The sequence below is a fragment of the Macrotis lagotis genome, chromosome 4, assembly GCF_037893015.1.
Source record: "Macrotis lagotis isolate mMagLag1 chromosome 4, bilby.v1.9.chrom.fasta, whole genome shotgun sequence".
Lineage (NCBI taxonomy): Eukaryota > Metazoa > Chordata > Mammalia > Peramelemorphia > Peramelidae > Macrotis > Macrotis lagotis.
Window position 1 is genome coordinate 145,111,222 of NC_133661.1, and position 20,143 is coordinate 145,131,364.

The 20,143-nt window shown below is 35.0% G+C and overlaps 2 protein-coding genes and 1 long non-coding RNA gene across 4 annotated transcripts in view; 1 reads left to right on the forward strand and 2 right to left on the reverse strand.

The window, feature by feature from the left end:
- The window catches only part of LOC141521570 (transient receptor potential cation channel subfamily M member 1-like), a 22,811-nt gene extending 12,060 nt beyond the window's left edge, over positions 1 to 10,751 (reverse strand). Inside the window, exons 1-3 of the mRNA XM_074234270.1 lie at positions 10,310 to 10,751; positions 5,057 to 5,259; positions 4,188 to 4,320 (exon numbers count right to left, since the gene is read on the reverse strand). Of these exons, the coding sequence (XP_074090371.1) occupies positions 4,188 to 4,320; positions 5,057 to 5,259; positions 10,310 to 10,371 (398 nt within the window). The 5' untranslated portion in view covers positions 10,372 to 10,751. The remainder of the gene's footprint in view (positions 1 to 4,187; positions 4,321 to 5,056; positions 5,260 to 10,309) is intronic.
- On the forward strand, positions 8,188 to 18,634 carry LOC141521571 (uncharacterized). The gene is made up of 3 exons (XR_012478003.1): positions 8,188 to 8,312; positions 15,052 to 15,153; positions 18,320 to 18,634. It is a non-coding gene; the product is annotated as an uncharacterized LOC141521571 (long non-coding RNA).
- LOC141521569 (transient receptor potential cation channel subfamily M member 1) overlaps positions 16,925 to 20,143 on the reverse strand; it is a 47,503-nt gene continuing 44,284 nt past the window's right edge. For both annotated transcript variants that reach the window (XM_074234267.1, XM_074234266.1), the window contains one exon: positions 16,925 to 18,546. In XM_074234267.1, coding sequence (XP_074090368.1) covers positions 18,274 to 18,546 — 273 coding nt within the window. In that variant the 3' untranslated portion in view covers positions 16,925 to 18,273. The remainder of the gene's footprint in view (positions 18,547 to 20,143) is intronic.

The following is a 20,143-nucleotide window of genomic DNA, read 5'->3' on the forward strand; positions in this document are numbered from 1 at the left end:
AACTTTAATATGTAAATAATTAGAATTTATGTGCTAGCTACCAAAATATTATTGTTGTTCAGTTGTGACCATTTCTTTATCCTTCCTTTGACGTTTTCTTGGCAAGAGATACTGGAGTGGTTTGCCTTTCCTTCTTCAGCTCTTTCTAGAGATGATAAACCAAAGCAAATAGAGTAAGTGATTTTCCTAGGGTTGTATATTTTACTAAATGTCTGAGACTGAATCATCTTGATTCCAGGTTCAGCATTCTATCCACTATACTACCTACCTGCCCCATTGAAACCTGAGCTGAAAACCAGTAATTTTGTTGGGGCAGCTAGATGGCACAATAGATAGAATACTGGGCTTGGAATCAGGAAGACTTGATTTCATGAATTCAAATCCAGACTCTGACACTATTAGTATGACCCTGAGCAAGTCATTTATCTTTGCCTCAGTTCCTCATCTACAAAATGAGCTAGAGAAGGCAATGGCAAACCACTCCAGTTTCTTTGCCAAGAAACCCCTAAAAAGTATCATAAAGAGTCAAACATGATTAACAAATGACTGAATAAGAATTTGGTTCCCACATAGAAGCAATCAGAGAATCCAGAGTGGAAAAATTTAACAAATATGTAAACTTCCTATATGACTATATGGGTAAGAGTGAATCATATGAATCACTGGAACTGTTAAATAACTTTTATGGGTTTGATAAATTGTTGCAAACAATGAGGCGACAAAAGGAAGGAACTAATGTATCACAGAGCAAATTTCATAAATCCCACTCACAGCCCACACCCATCACAGTTTCAAAAGTGTTAATTAATTACCAGAAGAAAATAGATAGAAATGAAAGTCAGCAGAATGAGCAAGTGATAAGTGGTACCATTTATAGGATCCAAAGACCTAAATGTAAATTAGCAATATGGACTGAGGAAGGTAAGCTAACTCTTTAAATGTCAAAGAAGTGTCTCTGAAAATGGATAGAAATCCAGAGAAAGAATTGTGGAGTTTGAACAAAGACCAGACTTACCTTTAATTAAAAAAAATATTATTATGTAATTTTGCTATCTCTTATTTATTTTCCTTAAGGATTTGATTTCTCTCTCAACACATTCTACTTAGATCAATGTATAGCATGGAAACAATGTAAAGACTAACAGACTGTCTTCTGTGGTGGCTGGGGGGGGGAAGTGAGATTAGGGGAAAAAATTGTAAAATTCAAACAGAAATAAATAAACTTAACCCCCCCCCCAAAATTGATAGAAAAGTTATACATGCAAAAGTTAGATAAAAATGGCTAGTTTTAACTCCTTCCTTGGAAATGTTTGTTCTTTAATTTTAACTCCTTTTCCCTTATAGCCACCTTAACATGAAGTTGGTATAAAATCTAAGGAGGATGTCCTTTGCCTCCAAGCCCTCAGAACAGTCACTGTTTTTTTTTCTCTTTAACACTAGAATTCATTTTTGAAAAAAAGACAAGAAAAAGCAACAAATGCACTGGAATTGCTCTCATCTTTCTTAGAGATCTTAGTCAAGAAAAACTAGAAGAAAAATGCTTTCTTACAGACAAGTACACTCTCATTTACTCATTGAGGAGATAGAAGGACCTCCATAGCCAGGCCTGGGTACCCACCTCTTCCTCTCCCTGCTGGGAAGTTGTTCTGGGCCCTCCTGCAGGCAAGAATTGTGGTATATAAACATATGTCCCAGCTCTATGCTACTCAGACTTATTTTTAACACACAACCTTTCCACTCCCATTACTGTACCCCACCCCCACTTATATACTGGGAGTCATCTGCAAATACAAAAACCTCTTTTCTTGTACCTGGATTCACATTCTCAGCCCTAAACAGTCCAGATCTATCTTCCTTCATTTCTCTCCTCCATTGTCCTCCCATTCTACATTGTCTTATGGAAGCCCCATCCCATAGTTCACAACCTGTTTTTCATCCTAGATCTCTCTTTTTTCCCTCAAACACTTTACTATTCTGGTACCTATAGAAATCTGGCCTTCTCCTGAAGATGTCTCAATGATATAATGGAAAGTCCTGGATTTGGAGCCATAAGATCTTGGGTCAAATCCCAGCTCTGTTTCTAATTATCTTTGTGATTTTGGGGGAAGCTTCTGGGCCTCAGTTTTCTCATCAGTAAAATAAGGAAGTTGACCCAGATGGCTTTTAAGGTTCCTTCTAGTTATAAATCTATAGTCTTATGACTCTAGTATTCTTGCAATATTCTGCAGTGCTGGCTGCAGATATAGTGGATCAAGTTTAGTATTCAACCTGATATTTGCTCCCCAGGGTCTCTTTTGTACTACCCCTTCTTCTCCTTTAAGGTTAGTTACATCAATCTGTATCCCCATGACAACTCACTGCTATCACTCTCCTTCCTTTCTCAATCATTTCAATATCTGTCTCATAGCTTTTCTTTCAAGTCCATCCTCTACCTTCATCTTTGGTGACTTTAACATTCAAATATTCAGTACTGTAATATTCAGACACACTGGCTTCCCAATCATAAAACCTCAACTCTCTTGGCCTCCCTCCATTGTAAGCTCAGCTATTAACAAGAATATCAAGAAGCATTTATATGTAAAGCACTGTGAGGTGCTGAGAAGACCAAGAAAAATGAAAATAATGCTTGCCTTTAGGAAGCTATCACTTATCACTGTTTCACCTTCAAAATTCATTAATCTTTTTGAGCATAATCTCTTTTCTCCTCTTTGCTTTTCCTAAACCTATATTTGACTTCATCCTCTATATTCTTTCTATTCCCTTCTTGTTCTCCAAAGTCTGACTCCCCTTTTTGGCTTCATATTCCTTCCTTGTCTTGATCCTAGGTAATCAGTTCCACAAGGTACTATTTTTCTCCTTTTTTCTTGTCTCTTAATGCAATAAGCCATTCGTGCCTTACCATACCTTATCTCAGAGTTACCCCTCATTCCTCACCTTCTTCATCTCTATTCCTGAGCTGAACACTTTTGGAGAAAGTAATATAATAATGACTGAGCCTACTACAAATTGATATTATCTAACCTAAAGTGGGCCCTTCTTAATACATGCTAAATCTTTTATTCATCTCCAATTTACTTTCATGCATTGTTGTTATGCCAGATAGTCTCCTCTCTACCCAAGTCTCCCTCTCTATTTTATCTTACCTCCTTCTCACTTAACTGGTGAACTACCTTTGCTGAGAAAATCAGCTCATCTCTCCTATTGCATACTTAAAAACTTAGCTTCAATTTTCTTGTCCTCAGTTGCTCCATCTCAAGAAAAAAAGAAAAAAGCTCTTTTCCTTGTAAAGTTAACCCCCTATTCATGTTCTTTATCCTATAGTCACTCGTCTCCTGCCTCATCAGTCACTCATCTTCTATCTCCCTTGCTTATCTTCTATCATTTCCTCATCTAAAAACTATCTCTCCACTATATATAAATATGACCATGTATTCCCATATTCTTAAATAGGCAGACAGATAAATAGATGAATGAATGAACAAATGATTGAATGGACAAGAAGATGACTAAGTAAATAAATTAAACAAAAACATTTACATGATTCTACCATCTATCCCATAACTATGGCCTTATATTTCTTCTCCCTTCATTGCTAATCTTCCAGGAAGTATGATCTATTCTTTGTCCTACTTAGTATCGGTTCTCTCTTCAAACTACCAATCTATTGAACTTCCCACATCTGAATATCTCCTAGTAGATGCTCCACCACCACCTTAAACTCATCATACCTAAAAATGAACTCAATATCTCTTCCCTAACCTCAGCTCCTATCAAACTCATCCAATTTCCATGGTTCCATGATTTTTGGTACATTGGCACCATCAATTACCAAGATTCTATGCAATATTGTGTATTATCACTCACTATCCACTAAAATTTGATTCTTAATTTAGAGTTAAATGCATTTTAAATATACTTTGAATTCTTAAATGATAGATATTCACTATTTTCTTTGGGAAAAAGAATCAGGTCATGATGTTATTAATTCTGATTTGTTTTACAGACCAAGGTTCAATCTGAAGTTGTGTCCCATGAATTGAGAACTGCAAACAAATTATGCCCCCAAATTTGAATAAACATTATTTCAGAGTACTATTAAATAATGCTTTGTGATTCACTCATAAATATATTTAAGAAACAAATACAAAAGAAAGAAAAATGTAAATAGGAATCCTTTCATTCCATACCTTTCAGATGTAACTCGGATCCTCTCATCACTGGATGACTGCTGCTCATCTTCTTTTTCTTGAAAATATTCCTCCATACATTGTTCCTCAAATTCATGCAGCTTCTTAAGTTCTTCATCATTTAGAAATAATTCTATTTTTTGAAAATTTTTTAAAAATTTGATAATAGTGAATATAGATTGACCTTGATTTGTATGAAAGAATCAGAATCATTTTAGAGTCAATTCAGATTTGCTAAAGAGTATTACTATCTACTTTCTGAACCATTTTTATTTAATTCCTTTTCTTGCTTAGTTTGTTTTTGCATGGATGCTTCCAATTTCTTCCACTTTCCATTTCCATCTAATAAAAGACTTTATTACAGTAATCTGCACCCACAAACAAATAGGTCATTTGAAAGAACTCATAAAATTACATCAGTAAGGAAAATAAAATTCAAAGAAGAAAACAAATATGCATTTTACAGATGTTATCAATTGTGTAAGCATCTTCTACTATGTAAAACACAGATACTAAATTCTTAAAAAAAACCTTCTAGGGGAGTATTAGATTTATAGAGAGGACATTAGTTTTAAATTATCTCTCTTCAGTGACTTCCCCTCTTTATTTTCATTAGGTAGCTTGAGATATGTATTTTAATAGCCTAAACCTAGATATTCATAAAAGGAATAGTATTGTGAAAAAAATGGCATCAGGACTGGAAAGCCTAAAGACTGCTATTTCTTTATTTTTATGGCTTTAAATAATTTAACAACATTTCTTTGAGTATCTTGAATTCAAACATTCTTTGCCTATAGCCAAAGAGTATAAATTTGTTTCATGGGAAAAACTGCAACGAAATCTGGATTTGGATAGAATCTTTTACATACTCAATCCCCGATCCCGTTCATCTTGGTCCCCTTCTCTCTTTTTTCTACATCTACCACTGAAGCGCATGATAATTATGTAAAGGTGGCTCAAGATGATCATAGGTGGAGGTAAGACTGGTCTATCGTGAAATGTCATGATGAGCTGGTATCTCTGAAATTTCCAAACTTGATTGGATATTGACTTGACTTCAAAGAAGGTATTGCTAAGGAAAGAGAAAGAAATGAGAGACAAAAAGTATATTTATTGTTATTACATTCCTCTTTGTTATTGTTGGTCTCTATTACAAGAACAACATAAAAATCTTTTAAATAAAAGACTTCAGAAAGCAGTTGTACACTATTTTATGCAAAATAGAGAAATTACAGTATCTTTGAAGGATTTTTTTATATATGGTATATACACTTTATATGTGATATATATATATATATATATATATATATATATATATCACCAAAATCCTTAAGTTGATGCTTATTTAGCAGTACTGCAAACCTGAAGACAATTGTGAATTTTTTTACATAATTACATTTAATTGCATAATTAGCACATGAATGATTCTTGTTAGACCTTTGCATTACTATTGTTTATCTTTCTAGCTCAGTGGACTAAAATGACATCACAATGTTCAGGTCAATGTGTAGTGTGTCTGACTATGGCTAATCAGACCAATATGAGCTTGGAAGTCTCTATCACAAGTCAGATACATAGTCATTTCATAGTCATATCACAATCAGATACAGATACATTTGGGATGGAAGTATCTCCAAATTTGTGCATCTTATCTTTCTTTTGAGCTAATACAATTTTACTTTGCTCATAGAGCACACAGCCTCTTTGATGTGGATATGCCATGCTAGATGATCTATGCCAGCATCTCCCATGCCTCGTAACTAATACCAGAATTCTTCAGAGCAACCTTGAAATTGTTCTTGTATCACTTCTCCTGATCTCCATGTGAGTGTCTGTCTTCTTATATTCTCCATAAAATAATCTTTTAGGCAAATGTGCATTTGGCATTCAGACAATGTGACCAGCCTTCAGAGTTATGCTCTCTGCAGTAGCATTTGAATGCTTGACGGTTTAGTTTGAGAAAGGACTTGTTATCTGGTATCTTATTCTGCCAGAGGATCTTCAGAATCTTCCTAAGACAATTCAGATGAAAGAAATTCAATTTTCTGTTTTTCACAATTGTCCAGGTTTCACAAGTATTTAAAAATGAGGTCAGCCCAATGACTCTGTAGACCTTCAATTTTGGTGGGCAGCCAAACACCTTTTCTCTCTCCCTCACTTTCCTTGAGAGCCTCCCAACAATGAACTATCTGGTAATGCTTGTATCAACCTCATCATCTAGGCGTACCCCACCCCCCCGAGAGTGTACTGCCAAGATAAATGAGCTTATACACAGCATTCACAATTTCTCCACTAGTTCCATATATGGATGGTTCAGTCCTGGTTGGTGGAGAACCTCTGTTTTCTTTGTGTTAATTATGCCATTATTAGCACAAGTGGCAGAGAATTGCTCCATACTTGGTTGCAGACTCAGAAGCTTCATTGAGTGTATAATGATCTGGGAAGAAAAAGTCAAGCATCAACTTTCCCTTAACTTTAATCTTGACTTGTCACCTATTCAAGTTAAACAATTTACTACTGTTGAATTTGATATTGTTTTCATCCTCACTGAAGATATCTGACAATATCTCAGAAAACATGATAAAAAGCATGAGAGTAAGCACCTACGCTAATTCATTTCATTGGTGACTAGACATTCCACCTGAAAGTGACATACAATTGTAATGAATTTCCCTGGATGCCCAAATTTTCTCATGATTTTCCCACAGGTCCCAATGACTGACATCAAAGGTCTTGGTCAGATCAACAAATGTATTGTACAGACCTCAGTTCTACTCCTGGCATTTCTCCTGGAATTGTCAGGTAGTAAATAGCATGATGACCATTCCTTGACCCTTTCTGAAGCCACACTGACCCTTGGGTAGGTGAGTATCTTCTAGGGGGAAGATTAACCTACTAAGGAAGCTGTTGGCAAAAATCTTGCTGGTAATGTCTAAGAGGAGAAATCTCCCATCCTGTGGGGGTCTCAGGACAGTTTATTCCCCTTTCTTTTATAGAGATGGACAATGGAAGTATTGCTTTATTTCCTGGGAGAAATCTCCTCTTGCCATATAACCCAGAAGTTTTTTGTTATGAGAAATGTAAATCTCTGTTGGAATGGAATCAACCCCAGGCACTTTTCCACATGAGAGGAAACTAATGGCATCAAAACCTCTTCTTCAAGTGGAGGTTCAGCTAAAGAGGTTTAACCTGAGGTTTAACAGTCAATAGTTTCATCATTCATTGATGGTATTTGTTGAGAACATTATGGAAGAGTTTAACTCATCTATTTAGGATCATGTCATTTTTACTGATCAGTTTGGATCCATCAGTGTAGTTGAGATGCACCAAAGGTCTTTGACTTACTAAATAGCCTTTAGAGCAGGGGTGTCCAATCTTTTAGCTCTTCTGGGTCCTCAAAGCCCATATTTCTGAAAGCTGATCTTCTTTTCTGTTCCACTATTAACCATGCATTGACTCAGTTTTCCTTCCAGGTCAGCAACAAACTCTTCAATCTCTATACATCTTTTGGTTTTTTGATTATACTATTGTTGAGTCTTCTGGTAGTCATCTTTTCATGGGGACACTGCTTTTGTTAAATGTGGATGTTTAGTTTGGAGAGAATAAGTGTATGATGAATCCAGCACTCTGTTACACATCAGCTTTATCACTCGCATTCTATTTGTTTCTCCTTCCTACAATGATGCAGTCTAATTAAAAACCAATGTTTGCTGGGAGGATGCTGTGAGGATCCACAGTTTTGTTGCATTTATGTAAATGGAAGATAGTGTTGGTGATGAGGTCAAGAGAGGCATAAGTCTTTGGTGATAAGTGACCATTTCTTTTGCTGTTTACAACTCCATTCCTCCCAAGGACTCCCTGCCACATGTGATAGTCTATGTTTACTTTAGTGTTAAAGTCACCCAGAATTTTAAACTTATCTTTTTTTGGCACATTGATAAGGAGTGTCTCATATTCCATATACCAACAGTGAGTGGAATCATTTTTATCTTCACATAAGCATTGGTACATTATTTTTCTGTTGTGACCACAGGCAGGATCCCTGCTTCTATGAAAAGCAGGCCAGATGAGGTGAATCAGACAGTTTTTAGGGCACCTTTTCTAGTCCCTTCCTCATGGCAGGAGGTGAGTAATGGTAAAATGATGTGTGTTATATTTTGATTCATGAATAAATTGGATTTAAGTGAAGCAGAACTGATTGAAGTCATTGGTTTCACTCTTTCTTCCAGAGTCATCAATCAGAGTCCAGTATTGAGACAAAAATTAAGATGACTAGTAATGGCTCAGGATGCAGTAGTTGATAACCTTGGTGCCTTCAATATCTAACCAAGCCTAAGTGGTCTATAGTACCTGCTTCCACCATCTTTATGGAAATTGGGTCAAATTATTCACATTCACCTATTCTACTGGGAAAGTCTTCACATGTTTGGGATAGACAGTCCCTTAACTAACCAGTGGTTCTGAGGCCCAACAGTTACTCTCAATCTGGTTTATTTTGCCAAAACGGTTTTTACCAGGGTTTGTCCACTGGACTTGCTACAGTTTCTAAGAGTTACAGATGAGATGGGTGGCAGGTGGAGACTTAAGGTGGATTAGTAGTCCTCAAAGGGGCTCAGCAAACTCTCACACCTGAAGTACTAGTCTTTCTTGAATTACTGTTGTTATTAACAATAATATTCACTATGATTTTTATTAGCTTCATAAGTATATTAAATAATTAGGATAGTCATTTTATTTTCCTATTATTTGTGTGTATCTTGCATATCACTTCATAGACAATTTTACCATTTAAATCTTATCATTTCTACTTAAGAGAGACATTTCTTGATTTTTTCTTTCTTCTTTGTTCTTTGATGTCGATTCAGAACAATATATAAGAAAATGCTGAACTAGAAGTAGAGTAAAATGGAAGGAAAAAGTCAATTAGAAACAGATGCTGGGGCTCAGAACTATCAGTTGGAATTGTTTCAGCTGAGGAAAAGTCATGTAGGGATGGGAGAGACTCAACTGTTAGGTGTCTACTATGGGTAGGAAGTAAGTTCCAGAATACCACAAATATTCTTAAGTAGCTAAAGAGGGAGAAGGTCCCCTGGAATGACATGAGGCTGGTCAAATAACAAGTTCATACAATTTATATATATTTTTAAAACCTCAGTTGACTAATTTTAACAGAATAAACTGAATTAATCAGTTGTTTTTATGTTTGTATAGTCACCAACTTACCTCCATTTTACCTTGAGTTGGAAGGCAGCTTGCTGTAAAAGAAAATACTGGCCTGGACTCTATAGCTAGACCACTAGCTACAGTTTCTTACTTGGATACATAACCTTAACTTTCTAGCCCTCAGTTTTCTCGTCTGTAACATAAGGAGGTTGGAACAGATGCTCTTGAAGATTCCCAGCACTAAGATTTTGTGATAGGTTCTTGGCCCCTACTCCATGAGTTTTCATCCTCAAAATTTAGATAATTTTTCCTATACTTTATAACTTTTTATAATAACTATTCCAGGAATATTGTGAAGAAAGTGTTTTGTAAACCTCAAAGCTTTATGTTTGTTGTTATTGTTGCTGTTATTTCCTGTACATTTTATTAAGTATTTTTCTGCATAATATATTAATTCAACTTTGAAGTCTTTTAAATGACCCAGTTTTTTAAAATGACCATTTACAAAAATAATTTAAGCCCATCTCTTTTCTTGAATATTTATGTTGCATTTAACAGATAAAGGTGACACATATCCTAATGAAAGCTCACAGAAACATACGCTCATAAAATTAATATTGACTTCTACACATGAGAATAAAAAATACTTCTGTTAATTAATTTGAAAGCACAACTTAATCAAACTTTCTCTCGTTAAGAGGACTTCATCTCAGAAAGCATTTCGGATTAAAATGTGTATATGTCTCAAAACACTAACCAAAAATTAAATTTCAATTTATTTAAGTGCTCAGTCCTGATCTGTGAATTCATTAAGTTTGATTAATGCCAGAAATGCCATCCAGTTCCAAAATCACAATGTAATTATCATTCTGCTGCCGACATCATATAAGATCCCCAAGGTTACACTGAAGAATGCTTCCAAAAATAAATTATATATGAATGATCACACAGACACTTACTTGAAAACAGCTATCAACAGATTGACCAACAGAATATTAGCTACCAAGAGATAACAGGCCATGATAGCAGGGGTGAGCCAGGCCCCTGGAATGCAGGGAGGTAGTCTTTTGCCATCTTCATCGAACAGGTTTTCTCCACAAGGAGCTAAAGAATTCAGAAAAAAAGAATTCAGGGATGGGACTTGTATAAAATGTTCTACTCCATAAAAAAACTAAAACATTATTGTATATTTGCTGGGTCTGCTTTTCTAAGAATGGAGAAAGATTTGGAGAGAAGCATTTCTAAGGTCTATCACTTTGAGTGTAAGCAAATAAAATTTTTAGAGTTTGCATTCAATATGTGGACTATGTAACTATCTAAATGTGCAGAAAGGGTATGCTCCTCTTAGTCTTGTAGATCAAAATCTGATCAGGATCTTTGAGATTTAAAAAAAATAACTAATACAATTCAGTTGAACAATCTTTTATTAAGTACCTTTTGGAAGCAAGTCATTATGGGATAGGGACTGGACCAGTGATTTCACTGTTACAAGGAACTCCACAGATGAAGTTCCTCTACCAGTGTGGGTCAGTACTTTCTCTATGACTTACAATTTTAGAAATATCCTTAGAGTGCTGAGAAAGCAAGTGACTTGTCCAGGGACATAAAGTCAGTAGATATCACAGGCAGGATTTGAGCCCAAGTCTTTCTGATTTGAAAGCCAGCCTGCTATTATATCACTTCTAATGCACGGAAGTAGCATACTTCATAAACATGACTGCTATGTGGTTAGATGAAATCCATGAAAGAAATGAGTCCAGAAGGGTACACCTTATTTTAAACAATAAGAATGGTAAAGGTGGTTTGGGCTTGGCAGAGCAGTAACATGAATAATATAGATTCACAATGAATTTTTATTCTTTTGAAAAAATTCAGTAACAAGAGAAGGGAAGTTTGGTAGAGATCACTAGAGTAAAAAATCAATAGAGAAAGGATGATCAGTTTTGTTATTGAGGTATGATGCAGATCTTCTGAAAAGGAAGATTTAATAGAAGAGTTGAGGAAACATGTCACAGAACTTCTAGTAACTTCTTTATCCACCTTCATGTTAATTTCATTTCTTTTTTTTTTTAGGCTTTTTTTGCAAGGCAAATGGGGTTAAGTGGCTTGCCCAAGGCCACACAGCTAGGTAATTATTAAGTGTTTGAGATTGGATTTGAACCCAGGTACTCCTGACTCCAGGGCCGGTGCTCTATCCACTATGCCACCTAGCTGCCCCTTAATTACATTTCTCAAAAATGAGGGAGTCAATGAGGAGATTCTAATCTGATTCTGATTCTCCCCAACAAAGGAACTAGTTGTTGGAGAGGAAATGATGAGATCCTTGGGAAAAAGTGAATAACTCTTAAATTGGGAATAGAAAAGGAGAAGAAAGTCATTCATAATCTGATAGACACTCTTAATTTTTGGAAGACAAATTTCAAACAACTGGGAGAAAGGCAAGATGCCATGGACTAAGAGGATAAGGGAAGTCATCTCATGGGGAAGGGAATCTTTTAAAAGAATGAATTAAAGGAAGAATTGTTTAAAGTAATTAATGTGGATGCACAGGGAACTTACTAGTCACCTTAGATTTTATTTTTTTTAAATTTATAAACTTAATAAATAATAAAATGGATATTTACATACATATTATAGAATAGAAAAAAGAGGATCATACAAGAAACTAGATCCCTGTTATATACAGAAATATTCAAGAGGATTAGAGAAGAGCAAATGACACTTTTTTAAAAAAATCTGTCTGACCACAGACTTAAATTTCTGGAAAAATTCTACTAATTCTAATACTATTAAAGAGATGTTAGTGAACACTCAGAAAAGAAAGTAGTGATACCAAGATCAACATGATTTTGTCAAAAACAGGGAAAGCATGATCAATTTTATTTTCTATTGAAACTAGAGTATTAGATTTGGAGAATATAAGAGGGATAATTTCCCTAGATTTTGGCAAAACATTTAACATATGTTTTCATATGACAGGGAAAAACATCATGTAATAGACATGTCTTGTAATGTGTCCTTGGTGCTTGGCAAGGTCATATTTAAAGTATTGATTTTTTAAGACTGTTATCAGCGTACCCTAACCATTTAGTCCAGGGCAACAAGAAACAGCTTAGTGTGGTGGATAGAGTACTAGAATGAGATCAAGGTTCAAATTCTACCCCGTTCACTTAGCTTTGTAATGGACAAGCAACTTAAACTCAGTTTCCTCATCCGTAAAAGGAGAAGAGTTAGACTTGATAGCCTCCAAGATTTCTTCCATTTCTAATTTAAGAACTGACTCATTTATTATTATTTTTTTTGTGTAGAATAGTCTGGCATGGGGTGGTATCATGGTAAAGTAGAGGGTATATGGAGTCAGAAATTCAGAGGCCCAAGTTTTAGGACCAATTTTGCCCTTACTTTGCTCTGTTACAGTGGGCAATTCACTTCTTCATGTATAAAGTGAGGAGGTTATACTAGATGATCTTTAAGTTTCAAAAGTTCCATGCTACTATATAATTAAAGAAGACTTCTTTGTTAATGAAAAAATTAATGTGTTCAATGATATTATTTCACATTATTTCCTTTATTCCAGAATTCAAAAGGGAAATAAAAATGATATTTGATTTCTGTGTAAGGACTATAGTTTTAAAGTCAATGCTTAGCAAAGAAAAAAAAGGTTAATAGAGTTCAATTTATTAAATCCAAATCATCTCTTCCCTTCAAACTTACGATTAATTTCCATGGCATAGACTACACAGCGATCCGAAAGCAAAAATGTTTTTAAAGGAGGAAAGAAGAGAAAATAATGTATCAATTTAAAATAAATTAAAACAGAAGATTGACAATATAGAAACTATTTTGTTGCCAAGAAATGCATGAAGGATTTGCAATGTTAGTACTGTACATGGGTTCTTTGAAATAGTAATTTGAGAACTATTCTAAATAATTCAATGTAAAATGTTAAATTATCAATTACCCTTAAAGTATTTATCAATCTTTCCAATATTCATGTATTCTGAATATTAGAAATAAAAGCAATATTACAAGTAAAAGTATTTTGAAATGCACAGTACCTTTGGCAGATGATCACTTCAAAATGAAAGTAAACTTTTTCTACACAAACATAAATACATCAATTTTTAAAATAAAAATTTTGCCAATCTAAAACCAAAATCAATGCAATTTTTTGAAATTATGAGACACTAAATTGACCTGTTCCCTCCTTTTTTTTTTAAACAATTGTTATTGTATTTTTAAAAAAAAGAAAAGTACCATTCAATACACCTGTAATAAAGGAACTAATAGGTGTATCTCAACCTAAACTAGTATTTTCATGAAACATTTGATTTCCATTTCCTGGGCTTCTAAACATGTTCCTGAGATCACATTTTAAAAACTAAAAAGAATAAATTAGTTCAGCCACAGATAATGACAACTGGTGTGTGGTATTGCTTACATGAAATAGTTTTTAGGAAAATTCTAACTTCACAGATATGTGGAATAATTTCCTCCTATACCATAATAAGGTATTGATGCTAACAGAAGGAAGTGGGAATTAGCATTGGAAATAGGAAGGATAATGGAACTGTTTGCTTGTTTTCCCTGAGCACTCAGGGAGTGGAGAAACCACAACTGTAGAACTGAAAGCAAACTGAATAGGATGAGGAACATTAACAACTGGGGGTGAGTCAATTGGATTATTTTCCAAAACCAGGATCTAGGATTTAGGAAATCTTTCAGAATTATGAGAAACTTTTAGAGGAGAGGAAAAAGAATGGTGTTCAGAAATTGAAAGTCTTGAAAACAACTTTTCTCTCCTTAAAATAACTCAATTTCCTACAATACAGTGGGGAAAACATGATTTCCAAATTAACATGGATATTTTTGTTAATTTGGATATGATCATCTGCTCTGAAACAGAAAAGAGAATCTTACTATGAATTCTACTCTTACGGTCTATCTGGTCTGCAAACACCTCTCCATAGATCATCCAGTAGGGCATATAGAATATGTTACGGGCTAGTCTCCAAGAGGGTTCCTCATCTGGGTGTAAAATGGCTTGTCGGGCTACTCCAAAGCTCATCAGGACAACCAGCATGATGACCACAAAATAAAGCATGTCAATCATCTGCATAGATAAAATAGGTATTAATATTTTTTGCCTAGGACAAGGACCACATGTAATCTATTTTCACTCAGCCCCAGAGCAATTATAGGTTATTCAATAATAAAATTAAGGTAGTTGACTCTTCTTTCTAGGCACCTCATTCAGTGTACTGTTTATTTCCTTATTGTGTCCCCATTTTCTTGTCCTCAAACCCCTTAGGTTCCAGAAATTTACTTTATAACCTTATCCCTTACCATCAGTTCCTCTAGAATCAACAATAGGTACTCAAGGAAAAGGTTAAGGGATAAAATGGGAATATAGAAGGTAAAATCACGAATAGCATGAACAGACAATTGATATATAAGAAAAGGAAAGTAAGACTGTTGATTGGTATGTGATGATCATTCTCAAAGTATTTAGGCAAATCTATAGTGATATGGGAATTCTTGATTGTGGATAGCTCAAGAATGTTGATTCTATTCGAGTAAGTTGAGGGTACCCCCTCTAGTTCAGCATAGTTTATTTCATATAAAGTTGTAAATTTGATGTTTTGGTTTTCTTCTTTCAGGAGCCATGCTGATGGCTTTGGCTTTTTTTTTCTTTTTTCAGGATGGCCTTACAGTAGATTTGATTGGAATTGGACCAAAGTAGATTTCCTGAATTCACTATAGTTCAGGATCCAATAGGGAGGAAATCCTGCCTGTAATTCAGGTAAGAAGCAGGAAACCAGATACCTTTTGATTTGATCTTTACTTGATTTTTTTTAACCAAACCTGTGTTTTCTGTGTGCAAAACTCTTGAGGAACTTCCTCTTTTTTCATCTTAAAAGGGTTACCTGGAGGATCTGAGAGATTTATGTACAAGAGGATCTCATGCTCGTATCACAGACAAAAGACATGACCTAGATCTACCAGGCTTTCTATCACATGGTTTTGACTTGATTATGGCAACAATTTTCATTAAACTCTCTTAGCATATTTTTTTAGTTTTTTTTTTTTTTTTTTTTTTTTGCAGGGCAATGGGGTTAAGTGGCTTGCCCAAGGCCACACGGCTAGGTAATAAGTGTCTGAGGTCAGATTTGAACTCAGGTACTCCTGATTCCAGGGCTGGTGCTCTGTCCATTATACCACCTAGTCACCCCCTTCAGAATACTTTTTAAAAGACTAAAAAGGAATAGATTATCATGAAAGGGAGTGGCATATCAACAAATACTGAACCTGATAAGAATTAGAAAATGTACTCTCATTTAGAATGAAGTGGAAAAATATTTAAAAATTTCACATTACCTGTTAATTCTGGTTTTTAAGTCTAGAATACAGAAATCTCTCTGCTTCTACCATGAAAAGGTGAAATTGGAGCACATGCTGATCTTTATGAAAATGATATATTCCTCCCTTCAGGTATCAACCCCAAACAATTCACTCTATAGTCTAACAGGTATATATTAAGCTCCTACTATGTGCAAAAACATCAGGGATGTGGGATAAAGGGACAGCAGGTGAGGCAGAGCTGAACCTGCCAGGTGTAGGAGCTCAACCCTTTGCAACTCAGCTCTGCCTCACCCACCACTGCCTCACCATACTTTCTGCCAAAAGTAAATACTAGGCCAGGCTCTGAGGATAGGAAAAAATGAATAAAGCTCCTTCAAGGGACATACATTTTACTCAGGGGAGTGTAATATGTAAAGAGATAGGTGATCATTTTATGAGGGAGGGACTACTTACTATTAATGGAACCAAGGAAAGGCTTCCTATAGGATATGGCATATGAGCTAGATCTCTAAGGAAGTTAGGGATTCTAAGAGATAGAATGGAGTTGGGAGTATAATTTCAGGGTTGGGATATTGTCTGCAAAGATGTGGAGGTTAAAAAAATACATGACTAAGTTTGGGGAACAGTAATTAGGCTTATCTGGCTAGAAAGTAGCATGCATGGTTAAGAATATGTAATAAATTTGGAAAAGTAGATTAGCAACAGAATTTATAGGATTTTAAATAGCAAGCTCTAGAGTTTGTCTTTTATCCAAGAAGTAGTATGGAATGACTAGAAGTTCTTAAATAGTGGAATGGTATAGTTATACTTGAGTTTTAAGAATATTATTTTGGCAGCTGCATTGGGGCTGGAATGGAGAGGGGAGAAGAATGGAAGCTGGAACTTCAATTAGGAAACTGTTCCAAGCAAGAAGTAGTAAGGACTTGAATCAACATGGTGGTTATGTGAGTGGAGGAAAGATATTTTGTCAAGGTCCTCATTGGGACTTGACAACAACAAATCTGAGGTAAGAATAATGAAGTTGTGAAAAAGTGTTTATGTGAGTGGAGGAAAGATATTTTGTCAAGGTCCTCATTGGGACTTGACAACAACAAATTTGAGGTAAGAAAAATGAAATTGTGAAAAAATAATCAGTCACCTTGCAATTGCTATAATTCTGTATAAATAGTGTATGATTTTTAATTACCAAGAATTATCATGTGAATCATAAATACCATATAATCTATGCCCTCTAGTTTTAAACTGGATTATTATCATGCAATGGTGGCACCTACTGGTGAAGAGTGGCATTGCATCCCAGTTCTACTATAAATCAAAAACTATCCACAAAGAAAAGGAGAAAAATAAAGCTACAGAATACAGGAATCTCTAGGCATCGTGCATATCACATGGAAGTCAAAACATGTTTGGTTGGGAAGCTAATGACTGAGGGAAAATGCCAGAGTTGGAAAGTGTTGCAAAATGTTGAAAGTGTGTGGAAAGACAATAGAAACAAGACTTGAAGAAACCTCTGAGGTAATTTAGTCTGACCTTCACATTTCATAGTTGAGGAAACTCCCATTGTACCCATATTGCCACCCAGAAACAGTGAATGCCTTCTTGAAGCCTACAACAAAAGTGATATTACAATTGAAGTACAATAATACTAATTCGCTTTATTATAGTGCTTCAAGATTTTGAAAGCACTTTCCTTGTAATAATCCTATTACATAGGTAGTATTGGCCCCAAACTAAGTCTCGGAGAATTTAAGTTATCTCCCGATGGTACACAGCTAGCAAATGTTTTGTAAAGGATATGAATAAAAATCTCCTAAATCTATCATTTTCAATCTTTCCATCATACCACCTTATCTCTGTTAGTATGTAATGGGAATGGCTACAATCTCAATCTCCCTACCAGACATCTCTGTCTCTATTGGGAATTTTTCCCCCTATGGAAATGTATTTATAGTTTTAAAATGGAAGTAATGGGCAAAGAGGATTTACTTTACTTAAATAAATTCCTTTTACAATCAATTTTGCTGAAACATGTTTATTCATTAAAGTGAAGACTACTATTAGGGGTGGCTAGGTGGCGTAGTGGATAAAGCACCAGCCCTGGAATCAGGAGTAACTGGGTTCAAATCCAGTCTCAGACACTTAATAATCATCTAGCTGTGTGGCCTTGGGCAAGCCATTTAACCCCATTTGCCTTTCAAAAACCTTAAAAAAAAGAATACTGTCTATTGGTCATATATTGATTTTATGTCATCTATCACTATCTTGAACTATTATTTAAAAATCTTATTATTGTTTACCTTTTCATTATTTCCAAGCACATAGTAGGATTCTTGAGGCTAGGAGCTATGTCTTACAATTCTTTGTCTCCCCTATTTTAGATTTAGTAAAAATACTTCTTACATAATAGCTATTCAATGGCTATGTAGTTTGTATTTAATTGGATTTGGAGCATAGCTTATAGTATGAAAATAATATAAACCAAAGGCCAAAATCTATAAAAAACACCAGCTTCCTAATCTATTCACCAAATCATAATACACTGTCAAAATTGATTTGTCAGTCAAAGGCTACAGATACTAACCATCTTTCCAATCATCATAACATAGGGACCCAGGTACTTGTTCACACCAAAGATATCCAAGACTCTGATGTACCAGAAAATGATATCCACACAATAGATTACTCGGCCATAGCCCATGTATGGCTGATTCTGAAGGCGAAGAACTGCTCCAATCATGAACACTGAGATGGCCACGAGATCGGTGATATTCCAGTATTCCTGAAGCCAGACTTTCACTTTCTGACTGAGCTTGCCTGGTTCTGACATCAGTATCTGAAAGCAGAAAGCCAAAGGCATGACAATTTAATCCAAATCAATAGGAACAATAAAAATGATCCCAAAAGGACATCAGAGGGCCTCATTTATTTTTCTTTCATTTAATTCTAAGTCTGGAAGAACCTCCAGCAGTTCATGAGATAGATCTTCTCACTCACACAGTAATCAAGTATTTATTAAGTACCTACACTCAATGCTGAGGATACAAAGACAAAAGTGACAAAGAAATATAAAGATTGGTGATATTTTAGTGTTCTTTATTCAAGGAATCTAAATAATTTTTACTTGATGTTTGTTTCAGGAAAATTTCTGTTTGTGTGGTTGAATTTGGCCACTTTTTATTCTCAGAAAAGGAAAGCTATATGTCAGGCATGTCCCTTGAGCTGTCCAAGAAATAGACCAGTTGTAAAAAGGACTCTGTTTAGGTGCCTAATAGTATCTGTTTTCTCTCCAGAGGTGGCCTTTTTTGTACTATGTACCCTTTTGGCAATCAGAATAATATTTTAAAAACTCATAGTTGAAGGAAATACTCACTTTCAGGTAGAGATGAAAGACAGTAAAATGTCAGTATTTTTCCCTTCCAACAGATTCCCTGAAATTCAAGGGGTCTATGGACATCAATTTAACAACACTTGCTTTAGGTACACTCCCTTGTTTTATTTGTAAATATATTATTTTTCATTAACTTTTTAAATTTGTAAACTCAAATGTTCTTTAAAATAAGTTAATAAATGAAGATTATGGATTTTCTTTAGAAAATTATTTACTCTACAGGGAGATTTTGAACATAATGATGTGTGATGAATGTTTTTGTTCTTTGGAAAAAACAAATAAACAGAAACTTAGATATGAATTCAAGGATCCTTGCTAGTATGACTAGGGTAGCAGTTTAGTATAGTTACCTCTCTTATTTTCTCTAAAGCGAGGGTCACAATATAGGAAATAACAATCCATTCTTGGAGAGAAGGCCATCGTTCCATCCTCACCAAAATAATATAATTAAATAGCAATAGGTAGGCCAGATATGATATCTTTAAAAAATAGAAAAGAAAAACTTGTAAGACATATCTATGAACCCTTTCATTTTTAATGGAAAAGGAGATGGAGACCAAAAGAGGGTCATGAAGGTATATTAAGTGACTATAAAGTTCTTAGGACTGACTAAAATTTCCACCATTACACTAATGACTTCCATCCCCATAATTTGAAGAGTTCCATTTTCTGATTTTCCTTCTTTGCATTCTTGTATGGTTATGACTTGGCAGTAGAAAAATTGAGGTAGTCAATTGTTCTGGACACCAGTCATAACTAGGAATTTTTTGTTCTCATTGCAAATATCTCAAACCACACCTGAGGCAAATAATACAAAACACACCCTTAGTCGATGTGGATCAGCATTCCAAGTAGCAGAGGGGAGACAGGGATCCCAAGATGTCATCACAAGAACATTGCTAGAGAGACTACACTGCAGTGGTCACCCAGGTAGAAGCAAAGAGTGAGAGATTTAGCCCCCCAGGTTGCTATCTAGTAGCTTGGTTTGAGGATCCACTAAAACATACTAGTTCTTTTATTTCTATGCTATTGAAGAATTTAA